At 46.0% G+C, this 25,359-nt stretch overlaps 1 protein-coding gene across 11 annotated transcripts in view; it reads right to left on the bottom strand.

Annotated features, from left to right (window-relative positions):
- Positions 1-25,359, bottom strand: part of DZANK1 (double zinc ribbon and ankyrin repeat domains 1) — a 96,874-nt gene that overhangs the window by 70,389 nt on the left and 1,126 nt on the right. For 10 of the 11 annotated variants that reach the window (XM_084854788.1, XM_084854786.1, XM_084854781.1 and 7 more), the window contains exons 2-3: positions 13,674-13,788; positions 22-175 (exon numbers count right to left, since the gene is read on the bottom strand). In XM_084854788.1, coding sequence (XP_084710914.1) covers positions 22-175; positions 13,674-13,782 — 263 coding nt within the window. In that variant the 5' untranslated portion in view covers positions 13,783-13,788. Of the gene's footprint in view, positions 1-21; positions 176-13,673; positions 13,789-14,937; positions 15,077-25,359 lie in introns of those variants that run through there. The other variant, XM_084854782.1, reaches the window with a different exon arrangement.

Raw genomic sequence — 25,359 nt, 5'->3', positions numbered from 1 at the left:
TTAGATGGTGATGGTACTTACTTTGTGACTGCCAGTGCTTTGACTATTATTTTCCCATCTGGTAATGTAATTGGTCCCTTATACTTAAAAGTATTACAGTCCCTGTAACCAAGTTTCCTAAAGAGTTGTGGCTTACTTCCATCAATAGTGTAATATATAGTGACATCAGGGGTATCTGAAAGACACAATAATTAGGAACACAAAAAGCAAAGGTAGACCTGTTGGCCATCAGCAACATTCCAAAATCCTTATTAGTGTAATACCTTTAGACAACCAGAAGGTCACTAAAACGTGCACACTTTCAAGATCTCCACATCTCTTCATCAGGCAAGATGTTACAAAAAGCACGTGGGGAGGTGGGTGGATAGGGGAGGAAAAAACCTGACTTGATGGTGAAGTCACAGTGTTGGCATATTCAGCATCCCAAGATGAGGTGGGGGAGGAGGGGTCTGCAGAGGTTCAAATTAGGCTCTAGCAAGTCATGTGATGGTTACAGGTTGGACCTGGAGCTGCTCCATGGATTGCTGGGAGCAAGAAAGGGAGAAATGTTGGACACTCCCATTTTTTAAAATATGAAGTCCAGCTGTTACTTAGAAGTGTTTCCATCCCGGGGCAAAGCACACAGGGTCTTTTTATCAGTGGACCACAGAGAGAAACTAGGCAATCTTTATATTAACAAAGCTGGAGATAATGTTAGATGCTTGGGACTGTGAACACTGTGACTTCACCACCAAGTCATTTTTTTGTCGTCCCTATCCCCCGCCCCCTTTTTGTAACATCTTCCTGATGGAGAGATCTGCAGATCTTGAAAGCTTGCACATTTTTGTGATCTTTCAGCTGGCCTAATAAAAGTATTACATTAATATGCATTTTGAAATAATAAGGAAGTTACCCTCTTCCTTCCGCAAAAGACACCATGAATTTCCTTCCAAAAAGCTTCCAAATTAAAAAACCACACAAACACACATTTAAGTCATAAGGAGGAATATCCTGTGTGCATTCTATGTTCAGAGGAAAATATTTGTAGGGTCTTTAAGAGGAAGTTAGTAGGTTAGCCATTAAGATAGCCATTTATGCAGATAATGATATCAGTGTCTCATGTCATTTTTCTGGTTATATATTATATATTCTGGTTATATACCAGAATACATAAATTTCTGGTACAATAAACACCTATATTTTCAGATAATTGTGTATCTGGTTTAGAACCAAATTAAATCTATTAACCTATACATGACATGTTGGATATTTAATGCAGCATGAGGAATGGGATTTCATACCTGTAAGTCACATTTTAATGTATTATCTTTGATTTCAGATTCATAAATGAGTAGAAGAGGGGTAGCAGTTGCGTGAAACAATGAATATGGAAAGGACAAAAGAGATCCCCCCAAATGTGTAATATACCAAACAGTCAAGTCAAACTCAAGTCATTTGTCATACACCCCTTTTCTGCAATTACTGTACTCAAAGGGCCAGTTCAGACCTAACATTAAACCATGGTTTATTGTGATGGGAATAAGTCAGCGTGCCTTGGGCTGGCAGAACTGCGAGGAGACTGGAAACTTTCACTTCCATTTTTTATTAACGTTAGCTTGTCGTGTCATCCAAAGTCAACAAACTGTGGTTAATCTTAACTATGGTTTGTTTGAAACTGTAAAGTTGGAGACTTACCATGACGTTCCATTCTGCACTAGTGTGCAGAAGGCATTAGGCCATTTTATGTCCCCCCAGGAAGGCAGGGATCATGTGACCAAGATCTTTCCCTTGGTCTTACTGTGACTAGCTCCTTCTAGTTCCACCCTAGCCAAACTAGGATTTTTCCGTCACATTGTTTGGTCTGACTGTATGAGCGCCGAACATACAACCTGTAGTTCTATCCTGCTTAGGCTGTGTCTTTTGTGTAGAGAGAACCAGGTTCCCTGGACTGGATGCCCCTAGCAATGCGTTCCCCAGCCCTCTAGGCTGATTTCAGTAGACATGAGAGCATGTGGAAGATCTTGCAGTGGGGTGCCTCGAAGAAGGATCCAAGATATCGTCCAGCACAACAGGGATATGTGGACCTTGCAAGGCAGAGTTGCCTGAATGTGAGAGTTCCTTGCTATCCTGTCGCCATGAAAGAAAGAGTAATAGCCATTAGAAGGGCCTTGAGTGGAAGTGAGCACAGGGCACAATAACCTCTGAGGTGGTTATTAGTGGATTTTCCTAACACCTATCAGAAAACCGTGATTTTGGAGGTGCTCTATTTATTTTATTTTTATTTATTTATTATTAAATTTATTAATCGCCCATCTGGCTGGTCACCCAGCCACTCTGGGAGATGTACAGCGTATAATAAAACAGTTTAAAACAATAAAATTCTACAATAAAAATGTTTTCTAAAATACCCTAACCCAACCCAAATGCCTGCCTGAACATTTTTAATGCACGGCGGAAGCTCATGAAAGAGGGGGCATGGTGGAGTTCCCTAGGGAGGGAGTTCCACAGAGTGGGGGCCACCACAGAAAACACCCTCTCCCTCATCCCCACCAGTCTAGCTGTCCTGGCTGATGGGACAGAGAGAAGGCCATTCGAGGCTGATCTTGTTAAGCGGCCTGTCTGGTGTTGCTGGAGGCGCTCCTTAAGATAGGCTGGGCCGGAACCATATAGAGTTTTAAAGGTAAAAACCAACACCTTGAATTTGGCCCGGAAAACAACTGGTAACCAGTGCAACTCCTTCAGCACTGGAGTGATGTGATCTTGCCGGCGGCTGCCTTTAATCAGGCGAGCCGCCGCGTTCTGTACTAGCTGCAGCTTCTGAACTGTCTTCAAGGGTAACCCCACGTAGAGCGAATTACAGTAGTCTAAACGAGAGGAGACCAGGACATGTACTACTGATGGGAGCAGATGGTCGGGAAGAAAGGGGCGTAGCCACCGTATCAAATGGAGTTGATACAGCACTGTCCGGCTCACAGCTGACACCTGAGCCTTCATGGACAGCTGGGAGTCCAAAATGACCCCCAGGCTGCGGACCTGGTCTTTCAAGGGTAGCCGTACCCCATTCAACACCAGGTCAATATCCCCCAGCCTCCTCTTGTCTCCCACCAAAAGTACCTCGGTCTTATCAGGGTTCAACTTATTCCTCCCCATCCAGCCACTCACCGTCTCCAGACATTTGAACAGGGATTCTACGGCCAACCTTGGTGAAGACTTGAACGAGAGGTAGAGCTGCATGTCATCCGTATATTGATGACACCACACCCCAAACCTCCTGATGATAGCCCCCAGTGGCTTCTCATAGATGTTAAATAGCATCGGGGAGAGGATGGAACCCCGTGGCACCCCACAAGTGAGTGGCCATGGGTCCGAAACCTCCTCTCCCAGTGCTACCCTCTGGTACCTGCCAGAGAGGAAGGACCGGAACCACCGTAATACGGTGTCTCCAATGCCCAACCCCTCCAGGCGATCCAGGAGGATACCGTGGTCAACGGTATCAAAAGCCGCTGAGAGGTCAAGGAGAACAAGGAAGGAGCATTCACCCCTATCCAGAGCCCTCCTCATATCATCTACCAAGGCGACCAAGGCTGTTTCTGTCCCATGCCCAAGCCTGAAGCCCGACTGAAATGGGTCTAGATAATCAGTTTCTTCCAAGTGTGCCTTCAACTGTATCGCCGCCACCCGCTCAATCACCTTGCCCCCAAATGGCAGATTTGAGACTGGGCGAAAGTTGTTCAGAACTTGAGGATCCAAGGAGGGCTTCTTTAAGAGCGGTCTTATCACTGCCTCCTTGAGGGCTGATGGCATCACTCCCTCCTCAAGGGAGGCGTTCACCACCGCCCTGATCCCCTCACCCAGTCTCTCTCTGCAGCCCATAATGAGCCAAGATGGGCAAGGATCAAGTAAGGAGGTGGTCGGCCTTACAGATGAAAGCAACTTGTCCACTTCATCAGGAGGAAGAAGCTGGAACCGATCCCACAAAACCGGTTTGCCACAGGCCGCATCTCGCTCACTAACTGTATCCAGCAGAGTAACACACCAAATCTGATCAATTTTATCTGCAAAGTGCCTGGCCAAGGCCTCACAGGAGGCCTTAGAATGCTCCAGTGGTTCAGGAGCCACAGGACCGACCAGGCTCCGGACCACTTGGAACAGCCTCCTGGGACAGCACTCTGCAGACGCGATAGAGGCAGCATCATATTCCTTTTTTGCTGCCTTCACCACCACGTGATAGGCTGAAGATACAGCTCTAGCCCGTGTCTGATTGTTTTTGGAGCGAGACTTCTGCCACCGGCGCTCTAGCCATCTCACCTCCTGTTTCAGAGCTCGTAACAGTGGATTGAACATGGTGCAGTCCAAGCCCTGTTCAGGGGGAGAGGGCGTTTCAGAGCCGCCTGATCTAATGCCCCAGTGATTGCGGCATTCCAGCCACCCACTAGGGTCTTGACCGAGTGGCCGTTGGCGTGCCCGAGAATCCCCAAGCGCATTCAGGAATCCATTTGGATCCATAAGACGCCTGGGGCGGACCATTTTAATGGGTCCTCCACCCCGGCGGAGGGGTTGTGGAACCGAGAAGTCCAACGTCACCAGATAGTGATCTGACCATGACAAGGGGTGGTGGTGGATATACCCCCGACTTCCAGATCACTCCCCGCTTCTCCAGAAACAAACACAAGGTCTAGTGCATGACCGGCTACAAGGGTGGGCCCAGTTAGAATATGGTGCAGCTCCCAGGAAGCCATGGTCTCCCCTAGGGTGGTCTGGAGGACTGTTTGAGCTTTGTGGTGGGATGGCGATCTGAGGAGTATATCTGTGGATAGGCATGTATGGCTTTAAGCCTGAGACGTGCTACTACTGTCAGTATCAGCTTTTAAAATACCCTTGGGGCCAACATGAGGTCAAAGGTCATGGCCCTGTATTGGAAGTGCTATTCCTTGTATGCAAATTCAAGGTCTTTTCAATGTGTTGCTGCAATAGGGACATGTAGATATGCCTCTCTCAGATCTAGTGACACCAGGAATTTGCCTTGGTAAAAAGCCTCTTTTATGGTCTGGATGGCTTCCACTGGAAACTTGTGGTATGCCACAAACTTGTTGACATACTTAAGGCCTAGAAAGGCACTCCACTTCCTCCCGAATAACAAAGCAGCACAGGTTGCTTACCTGTAAGTGTAGTTTTCCAAGTGGTTATCTGTGCATTCACACACATGAATCTGCACCTGTGCAGAGCCTTCAATGGACTTCTCTAGAGCTAAGTTTATGTGAGAAGCCCACCCAAGCCCCCTCCTGTCCATGCCCCAAGGGCAGCACTCCCACTTTTCCCCTCAGTTTCTGAGCAGCCTTCAAAACAAGAGGTGCCCTCAAAATAAGAGGGATGGTGAAAAAACCTATAGAAGTGTAGGAGGGTGGGTTGTTGGAATGCACAGATGCCCATTTGAAGAACTACAGTTACAGTTCAGCAACCTCTCCTCCTTTGTGAACTCTATGCAAGATCAGCCTCGGATGGCCTTCTGTCTGTCCCATCAGCCAGGACAGCTAGACTGGTGGGGATGAGGGAGAGGGCCTTTTCTGTGGTGGCCCCCACTCTGTGGAACTCCCTCCCTAGGGAACTCCGTCATGCCCCCTCTTTCATGAGCTTCCGTCGTGCATTAAAAACGTGGTTGTTCAGGCAGGCATTTGGGGTGGGTTAGGGTATTTTAGGAAATGTTTTTATTGTAGAATTTTATTGTTTTAAACTGTTTTATTGTATGTTGTACATCGCCCAGAGTGGCTGGGTGACCAGCCAGATGGGCGATTAATAAATTTAATAATAAAGGTAAAAGGTAAAGGTGTCCCCAACCAGTCGTATCCGACTCTAGGGTGCGGTGCTCATCCCCGTTTCTAAGCCGAAGAGCCAGCGCTGTCCAAAGACACTTCCGTGGTCATGTGGCTGGCATGACTGAACACCGAGGTGCACGGAACGCTGTTATCTTTCCCGCCGAGGCGGTACCTATTTATCTACTTGCAATTTCTTGCTTTCGAACTGCTAGGTTGGCAGAAGCTGGGACTGAAGACGGGAGCTCACTCCGTCACGCAGCACTCGGGTCTCGAACTGCTGACCTGCCGACCTTCCAGTCTGCAGTTCAGCATCTTAACCACTAAGCCACTGTGGCCCCTTTTAAAATTTAATAATAAATAAATAAAAAAAAAATATGCATCACATATATGGGTAATCAACCAGCTTACTTACCAAAGGAGGTGTTACAAGTGATCAAGCCAGTAAAGATGTTAGTACTGTCCGGCCAAAGGTGGTTCAATAGTTGTGGTGTTCAGTCTAGGCTGTGAGGGGTGGGGGGAGATTTTGTGTATTGTTGGGGAACACTTTTCATACTGTATCGTACTTAGATGTTTTATGGTATTTATTTTTATTTGTATTATTGTGATGATGGTACGTTATATTGATTTTGGTTTCCACCCCCAACCTCTGGTATATTAATAATAGATTTCTGTACTGTGTGTATAAGTCACTTAGAGACTGCTTTTTGCAGTGGGATGTGGTGCAATAATAATGATTATAATGTGAAGATAATTTCGGTGGGAACCTGGAAACACAAAGTTCTTGAAAACACACACTTGGTTGAAAGGACACAGCTCCCCCCGACCCCCCGGTAAATCTATGTGATCCATGATAAGTGGTGAATAGATGCTCCTGGTTGGGGATAGCTTCCTCCAGCTCTGGCCCTACTGATGCAATGCTTCCATCACTCTTGGGAAGGTTCTGGAGCATTGCTTCAAAGCGTGGATAGCCATCCTTAGCTCACAGTTCGGGTCGGGTCATTGGCAGGAAAATGCTGATGGTGACTATGCCGAGCCATACTGACCTCTCTGGAATAGAAGGGGAGCAAAACAGAAGCCTCCTATGCTTCCAGTAATGCTCCCGCTGTTTCAGGGGAGGTTTGAACTGGCTGTGAAGCACTTCTAGCTGTAGATTAGAGGGCATTTGTCCTTTTTCTTCAGTGCCCTGGGAACTTTGTTTGTCATTGGGGCCATTACCAAGGACAGGAGGAGAAGAAAACAGAACTAAAAGCACTCTTTTTTCTTTTGGGGGATAAATGTGAGAAGGAAGATAAATGATTCAGGAAAAGGAAGGAAAAAGGAAAAAGACAGGTTGCTACCTGTAACTATAGTTCTTCAAGTCATCATCTATGCATCACACATATGGGCTCTGTGCCTGCACGGAGCCTCAATTTGGGAAACTTCTATAGCTGAGGAGTTTTGGTGGGAACCCTTCCCCCACTGTCTCAGTGGGCACATCCTTGGTGGGTTCCCACTTATTCCCTCAGTTCTAGCCTCGGAACAGAGAATACCTTTGGTACCCAACATCAAACTTGAGTATGACACTGAAGAGGGGACAACAGGTGGGTTCCACGAATGCACAGATGACCGACCACTCAAAGAACTACAGGTACAGGTAGCAACCTGCCTTTCTTCTTCGTGGTCTCTGTACATCACACACTGAGCAACTAGCAAGCTAACAAGGTGGTGGGGTCGGTATTACAACACAGACAAAAAGAGGGCATGACCAAAAGTACAGTCAGCTGTAACTCGAACATCCAGTCTGTAGTGTCTAACAAAAGTAGACGGTGTTGATCAGGTTGCAGTGCGGCACAGTACAGGGATGGCAACACCCATCAAACGCAATCAACATTGCCACCACACAAGTAGAGTGAGCTCGGACCGGAGCAGAGAGTTCATGCCCAGCCAGTTCAATAGTCTTTACGACCTAGGACGCGAAGCGCTGAGTCAAGAGAGGCTGGCCTTTGTGCTTGCCACCGTAGCAGATAACAAGGTGAGGTGAAAGTTTGAATAGGTAGTCCTCAAATTGTAAAAGGCCAAAGGGCAGCGCACATTGAGTGTGTACAAGGTCAACTCCAGAGGTGTAGCCAGGGAAGCAAAGAACACAGGAAGAATAATGTCCTGGTTTAAATGAAAGTCCGACACGACTTTTGGCAAGAAGGTGAGGTCAGGTCTGAGGACCAGACTGGTGAAAGGTGAGGTAAGGCAGGCATACTCTGAGCGCACAGAATTCACTGGCTCCATGCGCGGATGTAACAACCATCAAAATGCCACATTCCAAGACGGAAGGCATGGGTCCGTAGTTGCCAGTGGCGCAAAGGGCTTGAATGAAAGTGCTTCGAGCACCACAGAGAGGCTCCACCTCAGTATAATGGAGTGGACTGGTGGTACCAGATTCCTGATCCCCTTCAGTAATCTTTTCACTGTTGGATGCAAAAAAACTGCAAATCCCTCAACAGGAGGGTGAAAAGCAGGGACAGCAGATAAACTATGAGAGACAGTTTGAGTCCTTTCGAGAAAAGAGAGGAGGAACTGAATTATCTGGTGCGGTGAGCACCAAAGTGGATGGAAGCCCAGAGCGCGAGCAAAGGTGGAAAAAGCAGTCCATTTACTTGCATACAAATGCTATGTAGAGAGCTTACGAGCAGCACCAGCAATGTTTTGTATCAATGCCAGGGCTGATCCAACCTCTGTCACGTGATCTTCCATGCCATTAGGCGGAGGGTTGTCAGGTCCTGGTGTTGGATCTGGCCGTTCTCCCTGGTGAGGAGGGATGGATGGGATGGACGTTGACAGTACTGACCCTGCTCCATCCAGAGCAGTGGGGCAAACCATGGCTGGCAGGGCCACCAGGAAGTTATGAGGATGCATTTGGTATGGTCTGTCCCAATTTTTGCTAGAACCTGGGTGATTTGTGAAAATGAGGGGAAAAGGCAGAACAATGCTCCCATCCACTTCAGAATGAAAGTGACTCCCCACAAACCTGTGCCACAGCCCACTTGGCTGCAGAGATTCTAGCACATGGTATTGTCCTGAGTGGCAAAAAGATCCACAAAAGGCGTGCCCTAACTCTGAAACAGGGTCCTCAGGACCAATCTCTCCAACTTCCACTTGTGGGAGGTAAGTATGGTCTGGCTGAGCTGGTCCACCAGGGCATTGTCTACTCTGGCAAAGTGAGTTGCGACCAGTCCAATCCAACAGGGCAGGCACCAGCAAAAAATTTTCAACATTAAAGCAAGGAGTGGGAGTGATCTTGTACCCCTTCCTTGTTCCAGTACGCAATGACCGTGATATCATCCAAGGTGACCTGGACCAGTCTGCTCATCAGATCTAGCTCAAACACTCAAAAGGCTTTCATTCACTGCCCTGAGCTCCAGGAAGTTGATGCGCTGCTTCCATGGCTGACCATTATACATGGGCTGTAGGGCCCGAGCAATGAGCTCCCCATCCTGAGAGCAACACATCCATAGTTACTACCTGGGATGGAGAGGGTTGAAGGAAGGGCATGCCCTCTGACAGGTTTGCTGGCACCATCCACCATCTTAGGGAGTCCTTGATGTCCTGTGGAAGTCGCAGCTTGGTCTGACAGGCGTCCCGTTTGGTATCAAAATTAAGTATGAGCCAATTCTGGAGTGGTCTCATATTCAATTGAGCGTAGCAGCAGCCATAAGGACTAGCAAACATTGGATCTTGAGCACCGAGGTGTCCATGCAAAGATTTAGCTCCACTGCCAACAAGATCAATGCCTCTGCTTGATCATGACAGAGGAATGCTCTGCCCATGCAGATGTCCAGCAGTGCCCCAATAAACTGCAGAGTCTGGGTAGAAGTAGATGCAATTTTTTTGAGTCCCAAACTCCGAAGGAGATTGCAGGTCAGCTCTATCAACCAAAGAAGGTGGTTCTGTGTCGATGCCACCAACAGCCAATTGTTGATGTACACCCATACTTTGATGATTGGCCGCTGGTGGTGCCAACACCTTGCATGTGGGGAGAACAGATCACCTCCATACATTTGGTGAATACTCTCAGAGTGGTGTCTAGGCCAAAAGGCAGTATGTGGAACTGGTAGGCATGAGAACCGATGACGAATCAGAGATAGCATTGGTGTGACTCCACTATGGTGATATGAAAATATACGTCCTTGAGGTCGATAGTGGTGAACCTTGAGAGAAGATGGATGCTAGAGAAACTATGAGGAACTTCCTGGGTGAAATGTATATGTTTAGTTCTTGGAGGTTCAGGATTGGCTGGAGCTCTCCATCCTTCTTCAGTACCATCAAGTACTATGAGTACACGGAGATGTAATCATGGAACTGGTACGATGGCTCCTTTACCAAGGAGTGTGTTGACTTCCTGGTGGAGAACAGGTGATGGAGCTGCGACTTTCATGGTACCAAATGGAGGGAGGGCATCAAACTCGATCCTGTAGCCCTCCAAACAATTCAAAGCATCCAGGAGTCTGATGTGATGGAATGGCAGGTCCGATGATAGGTGTGTCAGGGTGGACACTGAGCCCATAGAATCCCAGAGTAGTTCTGATTCGGAGGAAGAGCAGTCGCTCCTGGGAGAGGAGCGCGCCTCTTTTTCCCAGGGCCCGCAGCTGACAGAGATTCCTCCCACCAACATTCCTAGATTAGAAAGCAGTCCAGGGAGTGACCCAGCACCGATAGCAGACTGGCTGGATGTGCGGCGGAGACGCAGAGAGCGGCACCAAATGGAGAGCGCGGAAAGGAGGCGTAGCGCCCGGTTGGCGCTCAAAGAACGGTTGCGCCCAGAGGATCCAAGGGAAAAGGGGAGGGATTCTCCCTAGTCCTTATATTCAGGGGTCTGCCAGTAATTGCCTTTCAAACGGGGACCAACTGTTCCAACTTAGGGCATAGGGATGCTGCTGCTCAGATCTAGTTGCTACCTGTAGAGTTGTTAAGTTGTAAAAGAAGAATAAAGCTTTGAAAAGAATCCCTTTGTCTGCATCTGGACTTGGCTACTGGATTAGACTGAGAGAGCCCTCCAAGGAGCCCTTGACAAGGTGGACAGAAGATCTCAGAAAATAGCAGGACAGGACAGGAAGTGAAAAGGAAGGAGGTCTAGGTCAAATGGGCCGTCTATTTCTATTGCCAGATTTACGGTGATAGCTGCACAGCTTCAATGTCTGGAAAACCTTTCCTGATGCCACAGGCTGAGAATGGTTCTGTTGCAATGGCCCTGATTGTTGGGGTTGATATCTGGTTGATATCTATTGAACTTTGGAACCAATACCTCTGTATGGATGGCTGCTTGGGCATAAAGCCCATATAACATGCTGTGGTATGGACCTTCTGGACTGAATCTAATGCGTCATCAGTTTTCGCATTAAACAACCCTTGACCATCGAAGGGCAGGTCTTCAATGCGGGCTCTAGTCTCTTGTGGGAGGCCAGCTAACCTCAACCAGGCATAGTGATGCAGGAGATGGAACAAACCAGTACTTTTGAGTCGCAGTCAACTTGATGACGTGATGTATTTATTTGCTGTCTCGACAGCTTCATAGCCTCAGATAAGAGGGGACCCAAGTCCTTCTTGTCATCTGGAATACAGTGAAGGAGACAACCAACTTTATCTGATAGAAATAGCTGGTACCCAGATATTGCTGCCTGATAATTTGAGATAGTCAGACATAATCTCCTCCCAAGGAAATCAAGGCATCTGCCTTCTTTGTTCAACAACCATCGAGTTTGGGGCTGGGTGCTTGAATAAGTAGTTGGCATTAGCCTCCTGTAAACGATACATCCCCTCCAGGCACTTTGACGTTGGTGGCACAGTGGAGGAGGCTTTCCACAATTATTTAATGGTCTCTTCTTGTGCAGGGAGGAGAGGAATGGCCACAGGTCTGAAAGATTCTGCATCCACCACATTGAAAACTGGATCCTGCACTGTGGAGGCTACTTGCAGGGTCTGTAGACCCAAGGCCTGTGCCATTCACAGACTAGAAAATTGGCCCCGTTCTCTGATGGAGAGATGGTTTCCTTTGATCCAATAACAGCATCAGGCGATGAGATGGAGAGAGGTTAGGAAGACAGAGATATGGTATCTGATTGAAAGCCCTCAATACCAGAAAGAGGAGATTTCTCTGGCAGAACCTGAGATGGAGCCTGCTTGTCTCCCTCCTTGTGTGAGACTGACAAGATAGCACCAGTATTAGTTTGCACAAGCAACTGTAGCATCGCTGGTGGCTGGGCAATGGGCAGGGTAGTCTGCAACTGTGCCACTTGTTGCTGCAGCGGAGCAGGCTGGACAGTTTGCAACTGTGTGGTCTGTACCTGCAGTTGAACAGACGGCATGACCAGAGCTGGGGCGCAAAGAGTGTCTTCTCGCTCCAGAGGTCTCGACCCTGTAGCCGATGGCTGTCATCGGTACTGACTTTCTCCCCAATAAGGAGGATCAGGATGGCATGCAGGGTTATATGGACCATAGGGATCATTACAGTCTTCAACCCAATTCTGGGGTCTACTGTACCACAAGTCCTAGGTTGAATGTCTATCCCACTCGTAGAATGGTGATCGAGACCTGTCCCTATAACTGATCTATTCGTAAAAACTAGGGGCATGACCTCTGTTAGAACAGGCAACCAAATAAACTGAATCTGGAGATTGTGAGCGCCGATCATGACCTGTGCCATAGCCTTCCAGTCGGCAAAGATGAGGTAGCAGAATGGGTGGGTTCGCTGGGGATGGATCCTGGATCTCATGACATAACCAAAATAGGCTCTGTTGCCTGGATCGGATTCACCATATAAATTGGTGAAAACAACATTGGTGAAGCAGCGGGTACGGCTGACGGTACAGAAGACCGTGTTCAACCTTGAGGCACTGGTGGAGCAGCAGGAGATGCGGCTGGTTCTGAGGGTCACTGTTGATCCTGAAATGCCAGAATACAATTGGATGGAGAAGTCAGAGTCGAGGGACGTGTTTCATTCCAAGCTGGGAATGAAAAATAGTGCTACATTCTAACTGAATGTAGAGGTTGCTGTTGATCCCAAGGTGTTTGTGCAGATTCAGGGAGAGCAGGGGAGCCTGGAGGGAGCGCTCAATCCCAATTAAAGTCATCTGACTTTTTAGAAGCCTTCTTCTTCTTCTTCTGTTTTGAAGAAGACAGACTAGCCTGTTTTGAAGCTTTAGCCTTTCTGGTTAGCCTCTTAGCCAGTGAGAATGTCAAAGACTAATCCAGGGTTATGAAAAAAGCTTTCAGATTGAATGAACGCAAGAGAAGTTCCCAGACAAGGCTATAGCAGTCGAAAGAGAACTGAGGGAAGAAACAGGAACCTGCTAGGGACATGTGCACTGGGACGGGAGGGGAAGGGTTCCCGCCAAAAGTCCTCGGCTATAGAAGCTTCCTGAATCAAGGCTCATATGTGTGATGCTCAGAGACTACAAAAAAGAAAGTTTAGATAAGTTAAGAAGAAATCCACATATACACATACATATATATTTACACCTGCAACAAAAGCTGAGTCTTAATACACACGTATGTATATCCCAACAGAAACAAACGAGATATGACTAGATACAGAGAGAAATACCTAATCACAGTCTATTATAGATATGTATAGACAACAGGAAAAGAGATGAACCCTTGAAGATTAATGTAGAAAAGCTTAGAGAGCTTTTTCCACCAAGTTTGAGATGTGTAAATGCATCCAAGCAAATATTTCCTATTACTGCAGTTCTCGTTGTTTCAAAGCATTTCCCTCATAGAGTGAAATAGATTTGCAGGATGGAATTGTGTATCAAAACAGACAGGGAAATGGAAAGATCAACAGTGCATTAAAAGACTTGTATACAAGAAAGAGAAACAATTCATACATGCATTCTAAGTTGTTACATATACCTGATTTGATTGCAACCAGTGTATTTGTATCTATTTCGTGCTTAGCTTTGCCTGGTACTGTGATTCGAAGTGGTATAACTTGAGGTACTAAGATGGAGCCAGCAGTCATTTTTTCCTATAGATTTAGTTTTTTAAAAGGCAAAAAAACACATTATTATTTTAAACATAGGGGTGCAGTAAGAAATATATATGTAAATTTACTCAAAGAAAGAGATGAGGCTGCAGTTCTGTATTCACTTACCTTGGAATGGGTCCACTGAAGTTAATGGGCCAGTTCACAATTCATTCTGCAATTCCTGGGTTCTTTAACCCAGGAATTACTGAGGACAAGCGAAGCAACAAGTTTGCTGCCTTCTCTGCACTTGTTGTTCCTGGCTTGTTTTGTGACATGAAAACCCCGTTAATGGGGTTAATGAGTTAAACAACCCAGAGTTAAGCCAACATGGCTGCCCAATTGCCCATGGTTTGTTGTTGGGTTAACTCTGGGTTGTTTAACCCATAAACAACCCAGAGTTTCGGAGCTCAGGCATTACAAAACAACCCTGGGTTGTTAATTGAAGGCAGAAACAGCAACTCACTGTCCCCAGCAATTCCTGAGTTAAATAATCTAGGAACTGCAGTGTGATATGTGAACCGGGTCAATTGGACTTATTTTTGAATAGAAATGTGTAGGATTCCATTGTGCATATATTAATGCTCAGTAAAAATAAAAATCATGTCATTTCACTGAAAATTGTTCTGGCTGCATTAAGCTTCACTTACTTGGGCCAATACAACATAGGAAGCTGCCTTATACCAAGTCAGACCAATACTGGACTAGATGAACAAGCTCTCCAGGTATTCAGGCAGGATTTTTTCCACCTGGAGATGGCAGAAATTGAACCTGTGTGCAAAACATCTGCTCTACCGCTGGGCTACTGCCAAATCACCCCAAACCTCATGCCATAATGCTAATACTTGTATCTTTACCAATGTGCTATTTTCATTTAATACAAGCAATTTAAAAAATCATAATGTCATCACAGAATAATTTTCTGGACAGAGAAGAAAGTCTGAAATTATTAGCAGAGTGCAGAAACAGAAACCAAAAAGATATGCATGGGTACAATCCAGCCAATATTAAAATAAAATTGGCTTTAAATGGGAGACATACTTTAGGCTGCACTCCTATACCAACTTACACAAAGCCGGGCCTGCAGTTGGGCAGAATTGTATGGGAGAAAGCAGCCAGAATATTTAGAGATTTAAAGGTAACAATCAGCACCTTGATTTGGACTCAGGAATAAGCCAGAAGGCAATGCAGTTGGTGTAATAGCAAAGTTGTATTGTCTTGCATAGCTGCCCCATTCTCTCACTGCTGAGTCTGCACCATCTGAAATTTCCAATCACCCTTCAAGGCACTCCTATGTAGAGCAGAATGCAGTAATCCAACCTGGATATAACTAAAAGTGCAATCCTATACATGTTGACTTGGAAGTAAGTCCTACTGTGTTCACTGAGGCTTACTCCATAGCGAGTGTTTAGGATTCTAGTCTAATTCATATGTGACACAGTTTAATCAGGGGTGGGCAAAGTGAGGCCCACAGCTTAATTTCATGCAGTCCTCAGCCTAATTTCAAAACCTATCTGCATGCAGTCAGTCCAGATCTCTGCTAAGAGTACCCTACTGGGCAATAAGGAAGAGGGAGAGAGAGAAAAGGGGGTGGCAGAAAGAGAACAGGGGCAACCCACCTACTTTTGACTCCGGTCCTGCTCTCCATTGGTGTTGGCCACATCCACCACTGACATGCAGCCTCTGACCTATTACCCATAAGGAAATACAGCCCTGGACAGACAAAAAGTTGCTCACCCCAGATCTAAGTATGGATGACAGTGGCCAGATTAACTTTCTTCAGGAGCAGGTGTGGTTGGCACACCAGCCTAATCTGAACAAAAGCATTCCTGACTATGGCTGCTACTCAGTCATTCGGAAGCAAAGCTGGGTCAAGCAAGACACCCAGACTGTCGACCTGATTCTCCATGAAGAGTACAACCCTGACCAATACAGGCTGTGTGCTCCCTGCCCCCACGCATGAGTCAGCTCACCTAAATTTAATCTCAGATTGTTACCCACATCCAGTCCTTCACTGCTCCTAAGAAACGCTTAAGAACTTCCACTATCTCCCTGAACTGTGATAAAAAGGAGATATAGGGGCTGTTCACACATCACGCTAACCCATGGTGGGTGTCAAGCTACACTGGGTAGGTGGCTATGCAAACAACCTACTGTGCTCCCTTCAGACAATCAGGCAAACTAGCTACATAGAGTAGCTTTTTCATCCCCACTCTCCTCTCCTCCTCCTGTAGTCCTACCGCCCAGATGGGCAGGTCACCAGCTTCCTTTGTGGCAGGAATAGAGATCACTTGAGAGGAGCAGAACGGCGGCTCTTGGAGAGCAGCTCTATAGGCGATCTCTGTAATCCACGCTGGCACAACAGACAACACACTAACCCACCCTAGGTAAAGTAACCCTTACTGCAGAGCATGGGTCCTGAGGGTGGCTTAATTGGGGGAATTAACCCATCATGTTGGGGAAAATGCCCCCCCCCCACATGACACGCTAGCCCATCACGGGCAGCTCAGGCCGCTTACCCATCATGGCTCATTAACATATTGATGGGACCCATACCCAAATCTGCAGACAACATTTACCAGCTATTACATATAAATACTAAGTAAGATAAGGAACAAAAAGGAACTCTGTGGGAGTATCACCTTAGAATGTACTCTGCAGGAAGGACGAGAACCATTGCAAAACAGTGCCCCCTAACCCTGGAAGATGGCCCAGGAGGATATAAGGGTTGATGGTATCAAAACCTGATGAGAGGTCCAGCAGAACTAACAAGAACTCACCACCAGGGTGACCAAATTAGCCTAAATTCCAAAACCCAAACTGGAAGCTGGATTGAAAGGGATCTATTTCTGGATTATATGCATTATCTAAATACATATAATCCAGGGATATCTGGAGTTGTGCCACCACCATATACTTGAGCCCATTGTCCCAAATAGTAATTTGGAACCCAGCTGATATTATCCAAGAAAGGTTTTAACCATGGGCTCACCACAGCTTTCTCTCAGATACATTTTCTATCTGATCTATGCAGCCCATTTCACTTATAGCTGCCTTAGAGAGTAACCCTATGGTCCCTGGACGAGCATCCCAGGGACCACAGGATGGCTCAGATTCCATCCTCCTAGGTCGGAGACAGTGTTCTGACCTTGGAAGGGCAAGTCGGAGATCTGACCAGAGCCTCTGCCCCCTTGTAGCTGGCGCAGAGAGAACCGTGCCAGCTGCCTCTCCAAGGTAGGAAAATTGACCTCAGAGAGGGGAAAAGGGGTGTTCTGGTGGGTGGGGAGGGGAGGAGAGGCCAAGGTTATGATTTATCCTCAGCCTCCTCCAACATCCTTCCCTCCCTCTCCAAAGCGCCCTCCCTAGATGGGCTGAAAAGCATGTCTAGCAAAAAATCAAAGATCAGAGGACAGGGAGGCAAAGATCGCCTCCACTGCTCCCCCTACCCTGCTGGCTTCAGCCTGGCGGAGTATAAGACTCTCAGAAGCCTCCATGTTTGGGGGCTTCTGAGCAGCAAAGGTGCAAGCCATGGGACTGCACCGTTATTCAATCACAATGGCAAGGTTTGACTGAGCAGGTGGTCAGCCTCACACCGCCAAGTATCTGGAAGACATCATTAGGCTACACAAGCTGAAAAGAATCCATTGTAACAAAATAAGCAGAAGCCTACAATGATTCCACAATTATTATGGCATCTAAGTATGGGTTACTTTATCTGCAAAGTGTTTTGCAAACTGGTCACAGTGGGCTACTGGGGGTTATTTATTTACATTTATATCAGATGGCCATCTGTAAGGGATGCTGTAACTATACTCTGCAGTGCAGAGCCTGCATTGAGCAACGGGTTGGACTAGGTGCCTTCCAACTCCATATCTTGTCTTTCTTCCATGATGTAACTCAAGGAAGGATTCTCCACTTGCTGTGGCCAGAACGTAGAAGACTGCTCAGAATGGTTTCACTAGCTAACACCAAACAAACACAGTGTTGGAAGGGAAGTAAGATTTTTTGCTGCCATCACAGCCACACAGCTCTAACCTGAATTCGGTTGGATTTGCCATGACTCTTCCTCTGCTGCTGTTGTCCCTGATGTTTCATTGCCCTCAGCTCCACAGAGAACTGACCAAGCTCTAACAGGCAGGAGAAGGTTCTTAGAAGCAAGCGTCTGCCACCTGAGTAATTTCCATCTCCCCAAATCTGTGGTGTAATGGATAGTGCGTAAAAGCCAAACAGTAGCACTGAGGCCTAACAATTTTGAGGTAAAACTGAAGCCAAATGATGGAAGAGGCCACTCTCAGATCAAACAACAGTACTGAGGCCTAGTAGTTTTGAAGTAAGAATGAAGCCAAATGAAGAGGGCACGCTCAGATCAAATGAACTATTCCAGTCTCCCTGGTGCTCATACCCCATTCAATTCTGCCTCCCATCCTGTGAATATGAGCTTATGACTCTCACAGGCTAAAACAGAGTGAAAAATCACACTTCTTTAAAAAACTACTAAGACTTCATACTTCTTCTAGAGCAAAGCACATACTATACCTTCACTCTTACCTAAGATGACAAACTGTTTTCCAAAAGAAGTTGTGTGATTTCTGGTTACAATGACGGAATGCAATACAGCCAACTCACCCTTAACAGTGGTCCCCATAATTACTTTTGTTGCAACTTGCTGTATAGGGTTGCTTAGGTTTGTATAGGGTATTTCTTGCTGGAAATCTAAAACAGCCACCAACAGAAAGTGAACAGTTTCTATGGGGTGGGGATACAACTTCCACTGCAGCAGTTTAAAACATTAGTTAACAACCTGATTGCGGTATAGGAGGGTGGCTACAGCATATTCCTAAGTACACAACCCTGGATAACAACACTAAGGATTGTCATCTCAGGACTGTCATAAACGACTGTCTCTCAGACTCAGCACACCACCCTCATGTGAATAAGCAGCACTACAAGGCACTACAGTAGCACTACATTGTATGATTGTGGCAACCTTTCTCTCTCGGGATAAAGTACCGTCTGCTCCTGCATTACGCTGCCCACCTGTGAAGATATTTCAGGGAGGCTCTGCTCTGTGTCCTGCTACTGTGTGAGGTATCCTTGGTGAATACATGAAATGGGGACTTCTCAGAGGTAGCATCTAGGCTCTGGATCTCCCTCCCTCAGGGAGGCTCATTTAGCCTCTTCCTTCTCAAAGTTTGAGATGTGCTTTTATGTTATCTGATTCTCAGAGTTTTGTTTATGATGCTTTCATATACTTAGGATTCAATCCTATGCATGTTTAGACAAAAAAAAGTTCTACAACTTCCAGCATTCCCCAGTTGGCTGGGGCATGCTGGGGGCTGTAGGACTTTTTCTGTCTAAACATACACTGGATCACACCCTTAGCTGCTTGTTTTTAAACTGATTTTATCAGTATGGTTTATGTTATGAGCTGCTTTGGGGTCACCATATTGGTCCAAATAGATCTGCTTTTTCGGCATGTATGAAAAGTGGAAATAATTGCCAATAAATGGTTAACTGACATTAATTAATTAATTGCAATCTGACAGTCATGATAACATGTCAATTGGTTTCTCTGACCTAAAAAAGGGGATTGAACACCGTATTAAGAACATAAAAACAGTCCTGCTGATGGGAGTTGTAGTCCAAGGCATCTGGAGGGCACCAGGTTGCATATACCCTGCCTATGTAGTCTAGTATCCTGTTTCCCACAGAGTCTAACCAGATGCCTCTGGGAAGTCCACAGGCAGCCTGCTCCTGCTCTTGTTCCCCAGCAACTGGTATTCAGAAGCATGCTGCCTCTTTTCCTTAGACATAACATAGTGCCATCATGACTATTAACCTTTGATCGCCTTTCCTTTATGAATCTGTCTGATCCTCTCTTAGCATAATCTAAGTTAGTGGCCATTACCACATCTTTGTGGTACCAAATCTCACAGTGTAACTAGCCCTGTGTAAAGAAGTACTTTTTGTCTATCCTGAATCTCCCACCATTCAGCTTCACTGGATGACTCTGAATCCTAGTATTACAAGGGGGGGGGGGAAATCTCTCTATCTACTTTCTCAACATCATGCATAATTCTATAAACCTCTATCATGTCCCCCCTTGTTTTTTTTTAAGCTAAAAAGCCTCAAACGTTATAACCTTTCCTCATAAACGAGTTTCTCCAGCCCCCTGACCATTGTAGCTGTCCTTTTCTGCATCCTTTTCCAGCTCTACAATATCCTTTTAGAGATGCACCAACCAGAGCTGTACAGTATTCCAAGTGTGGTCACATCTCACTTTTTACATCCCTCCATTGTGAGAACTGTCTACCTCCCTGCCCGGAAGCCTTGTCAGAAGCAGCTTCCTGGAAGACCGTTGCTGCAGGGAGAGGAGCATGACCACCACTGAGGACTGAGCTTTTCTACTTGTTCCTCCCACTTCCCTGCCTAGAAGCCTTATCAGAAGCGGTTTCCTAGGTGACAGTTGCTCCAGGGAAGGGAGTGTGATCACCACTGAGGACTGAGCTTTTCCACCTGCTCCCCACTACCTGGAAGCCTTATTGCAAGTGGCTTCTACAGAGCCAAAAAAGTAGGATACAGCAGGCAGAACACTGAGCAGGAATAGACTGGGTATTTAACTTTGGTGTCTTGGATTCCAGCATGTGTCTGTGGGAAGTGAAGGGCCACCATTGAAGCTGTAATGGGCACCGAGTGCTATGGCAGTGGAGGATGGGTACATCAGGTGTCAGGAAGGCAATGTGCTATTTCACCTTATGGCCTATTCCCCAGCTTGGATAACAGTGGTGGTCTTTCTGCACCCCTCTCAATCTTAGTACTGGTGATAAATGCCAGGTCAGAGGGAAGGGGGTGACCATCTGTGATGTAGTCCAGGAAGACAAAGCTAACCTTATATGCTTAACACAGACCACGCTGGACAAAAGGGGAGCAGTAAACCTCTCCCAAATGTGTCCTCCAGGGTATGGGATACAGCACAAATCAAGGCTTTAGGGGCAGGAGGTGGGTTGCTGAGGTTCACAAGCAATTCAAATCAAATTTTTAAATCAGCAAGAAAATAAAGATCAATGTAACTCGTTTCTCATTGAAACTTTTTCATATATTTCCTGAACAATGGTGCAAATCTGACTACTAAGCCATGTTTCTTTACAACTAAATAGTCTTATTTGAGCATCACCTTGCTGGCATGTGAAATAAGCGCAATTGTGCGGTAGTTTGAACACTCTTTGGCGTTGCCCTTCTTTGGAATTGGAATGTAAACTGACCTTTTCCAGTCTTGCGGCCACTGTTGAGTGTTCCAAATTTGTTGGCATATTGAATGCAGCACTTCAACAGCATCATCTTTTAGGATTTTAAATAGCTCAGCTGGAATACTGTAATCTCCACTAGCTTTGTTGTTAGTAATGCTTCCTAAGGCCCACTTGACTTCACTCTCGAGGATGTCCGGCTCAAGTTCAGTGACCGCACTATCATGGCTATCAGGGACATTCAGATCTTTCCTGTATAGTTCTTCTGTGTATTCTTTCCACCTCTTCTTAATCTCATCTGCATCTGTTAGGTCCCTGCCTTCTTTGTCCTTTATCATGCCCGTCTTTGCACAAAACGTTCCCTTGAGATCTCCAATTTTCTTGAAGAGATCTCTAGTCTTTCCCATTCTGTTGTTTTCCTCGATTTCTTTGCATTGTTCATTTAAGAAGGCCTTCTTGTCTCTCCTTGCTATTCTCTGGAACTCTGCATTCAGTTGGATATATCTTCCCCTTTCTCCCTTGCTTCTCGCTTCCCTTCTTTCGTCAGCTACTTGTAAAGCCTCATCAGACAGCCACTTGGCTTTCTTGCATTTCTTTTTCTTTGGGATGGATTGAGTTGCTGCCTCCTGAACAGTGTTACAGACCTCCGTCCATAGTTCCTCAGGCACTCTGTCTATCAGGTCCAATCCCTGAAATCTATTCCTCACCTCCACTGTATATTCATCAGGGATATGATTTAGGTCATATCTGAATGGTTTAGTGGTTTTCCCTACGTTCTTCAATTTAAGCCGAAATTTTGCAAGAAGCAGCTCATGATCTGAGCCACAGTCAGCTCCAGGTCTTGTTTTGACTGACTGTATAGAGCTTCTCCATCTTTGGCTGCAAAGGACATAACCAATCTGATTTCGATATTGACCATCTGGTGATGTCCATGTGTAGAGTCGTCTCTTGTGCTGTTGGAACACAACAAAATGTGGCAAATTCTTAAAGTGCTGGGAGTACCAGACCACCTTACCTGTCTCCTGAGAAACCTGTATGAGGGTCAAGAAGCAACAGTAAGAACCAGACATGGAACAACCGAGTGGTTCAAAATTGGGAAAGGAGTACGAGAAGGCTGCGTATTGTCACCCTGCTTATTTAACTTATATGCAGAGTACATCATGAGAAATGCTGGGTTGGATGAATCAGAGGTCAGAATTAAGACTGCTGGGAGAATTATCAACAACCTCCGATATGCAGACAATACCACCCTAATGGCAGAAAGCGAAGAGGATCTCAAGAGCCTCTTGCTGAGGGTGAAAGAGGAGAGTGCAAAAGCTGGTTTGAAACTCAACATTAAAAAAACGAAGATCATGGCATCTGGCCCCATCACTTCCTGGCATATAGAAGGGGAAGAAATGGAAGCAGTGACAGATTTTACTTTCTTGGGCTCCAAGATCACCGCAGACGGTGACTGTAGCCATGAAATTAAAAGACGCTTGCTCCTTGGGAGGAAAGCTATGGCCAACCTAGACAGCATAGTAAGAAGCAGAGACATCACCTTGCCGACAAAGGTCCGTCTAATCAAAGCTATGGTTTTCCCAGTAGTAATGTATGGCTGTGAGAGCTGGACTATATGGAAGGCTGAGCGCCGAAGAATTGATGCTTTCGAACTGTGGTGCTGGAGAAGACTCTTACGAGTCCCCTGGACTGCAAGGAGGTCAAATCAGTCCATCCGAAAGGAAATCAACCCTGAGTGCTCATTGGAAGGACAGATACTGAAGCTGAAGCTCAAATATTTTGGCCACCTAATGCGAAGAGAAAACTCTCTGGAAAAGACCCTGATGCTGGGAAAGACTGAAGGCAAAAGGAGAAGGGGACGGCAGAGGATGAGATGGCTAGCTAGCATCACCGATGCAATGAATATGAACTTGAGCACGCTCCGGGACAGAGTGCAGGACAGGAAGGCCTGGCGTGCTATGGTCCATGGGGCAACAACAAATAGTCTTATTTACACTTCCATTCTTACAAGGAGGCTTTGCATCTCTTCGTCTCACTATATGTTGCATTCTTTCCAATGTTAATGATTTAGATCACAGTTTAAATCACTAGTGAGGAAGATTCTATTTAATCATCATTTTTTTAGCAGAAGTACATTGTTTAAAATAACCTTAATACATATTCAGAGAAGTAGGTTTCATTAGAAGGTAGGTACACAGTGGAGGATACATGCAGCAAGTTTTCTCAGGAGTCAGGACTGCATGAATATGTTCTGTTCACTTTCGGTTTCATTTTCTATTCCCCACCCCTAGCCTTTGCATTTATATCCAGACTCCTCCTCCTTGTTTAGAACTACTCCATCTCCCCAAATTCTCTATTCACTGACCTTTTCTATCACTTAGAGAGAGGCAAGGCCGAGAGAGAGAGAGAGAGAGAGAGAGAGAGAGAGAGAGAGAACGAACATGCACTTCTGTACACCACTTGCAGTGCAGAATAGGACTGATCAGGTTTTCTCCCATCTCTATAAACTGTGTTAACATACTCATAGAATATAATTAGAAATTGTATAATTAGTATTCATGATCATACCTTTGATCTAGGCTCTTTTCTTGCTTATTGTTTTAAGAATATTTCAAAATCTGATTTAAATTTTAAAAATTGGATTTACGTTTTTAAAACCCATTTAAATTTTAAAAATCCAATTTTTTATTTAAAAAAATCATTGATTTTTATCCACCCTGCCCCAAATCTTTAACATCCATGCTGAAGCTGCCTTGTTTGGAGTGGCTCAGGACTTCATGGCCACCATGACAACCACAGGCCTGCCTGAAATAATACTTGGCTTAACACCCATGTCAGGTCACACATTGGATTTGGTCTTCTGTACTGCAATGGGGGAAGATGATCTGTGAATGAGGGCACCTACGATGAGTGTGTTGTTATGGAAAGATCACTATTTGATCAGGTCTGAGTTGCAAGCTGCCTTTACCCTCTGCAGGGGTGGAGGGCGAACTTTAATGGTCCACCCTCGGCAACTTATGGATCTGGAGAGTTTCCTGATTTTGTTGGGGAAGTTTCCCACAGAATTGGCCAGTGGTCCTGGTTAACTCCTGAAATCAGGACAGAGTTGACTAGGAGGTGACTATACAATTGCTCCTAAATGACCTTGGTCAAACTGTAGAGTCATAGCTCCTTGGTATTCTGAGAAGCTGAGAGTGATGAACTGGCAAGGTCAATGACTAGAACACAGATGGAGGAAGATTTGAATATGACAAAACACAAATTAGAGCCCATTTTAGGACCTACTCTGTGGCTATGATGGTGGCAAAAAAGCTTATTTCTCCACCACCACTGCATTTGCACAACATTGGCCAATGGAGCTCTTTTGGGTGGTCAGGAGCCTGTTTGGTACAGGACCGATGGGTCAGCAGTTGGAATCAAAGGGCCATTGTGATCAGTTTGCATTACATTTTGCAGATAAAATTGTACATATTCACCCTGACTTGGATGCCACAGTTTTGACAGAACTGAAGAGGGATTTAGCCATTTCACCATCTGGTTCTGTTGTTATGGATATTTTTCAGCTTGTGCAGCCTGATGTTGACAAGCTCCTTGGAGGACGAGTAATCTTCTGGTAAAGATATATAGCATAATGCTGCTGGTTTTATCATGGTTTTATTATGTGCTGTTCTATTATCATTGCTTTATTGTTGGATCATGAGTAAACAATGCTGAATCTGCGGAGCTGCATCTGGGAGGACGTAGATGGTGTTTTGCAACCACCTAAGTGCCTCGTGCCTTTACCAGAACTGGTGATGCAGGTGCAAAACATGCCACACAAGATGCAAATGAGAAAAGCTGTGTCACAATGCATCTCAGGGCGCAATCCTATTGAGACAGTCCCCAGCCTCCAAATTCACAGGCTGGCGACTACTGTATGCACGTCGGGTAGAGCATGGAGGGGATCCATGTGGGAACAGGCCTGGAGCTGTAAAAAAAAACTCTTTAAGGGCACAATCCTCATTAAGTTTTTGAAAACTCTTTAAGGGCACAATCCTATGGCTGCTAGACAGAGTCTAGACAGCCATAGGATTTTTTGGTTTCTGGGAACTGAGCTTTGTGCTCCAAGGTCAGTTCCCAGGAACCTGACTCCCCACCCCCTCCCCTGCCACCTCGTGGGAGGCGCGGTTTGTCCCAGCCTCCACGTTCGTAAGAGCAGGGCAGAGTGGCCAAAAAGGGGGCATTCCTGGGGGCGGGGAGCATGGAAGCGCCATTACGACACTTCCTATGTGCCATCCAGCCTCCCCCCGGCCTCCCCCCCACTCCAAAGCACCCCAGTTAGACAGCCGAA

Source organism: Heloderma suspectum, chromosome 4, assembly GCF_057233095.1.
Source record: "Heloderma suspectum isolate Gila_16-S chromosome 4, 16-S_ref, whole genome shotgun sequence".
Lineage (NCBI taxonomy): Eukaryota > Metazoa > Chordata > Lepidosauria > Squamata > Helodermatidae > Heloderma > Heloderma suspectum.
Note: the sequence above shows the minus strand (reverse complement) of the source record. Positions and strands in the feature narration are given on the sequence as shown.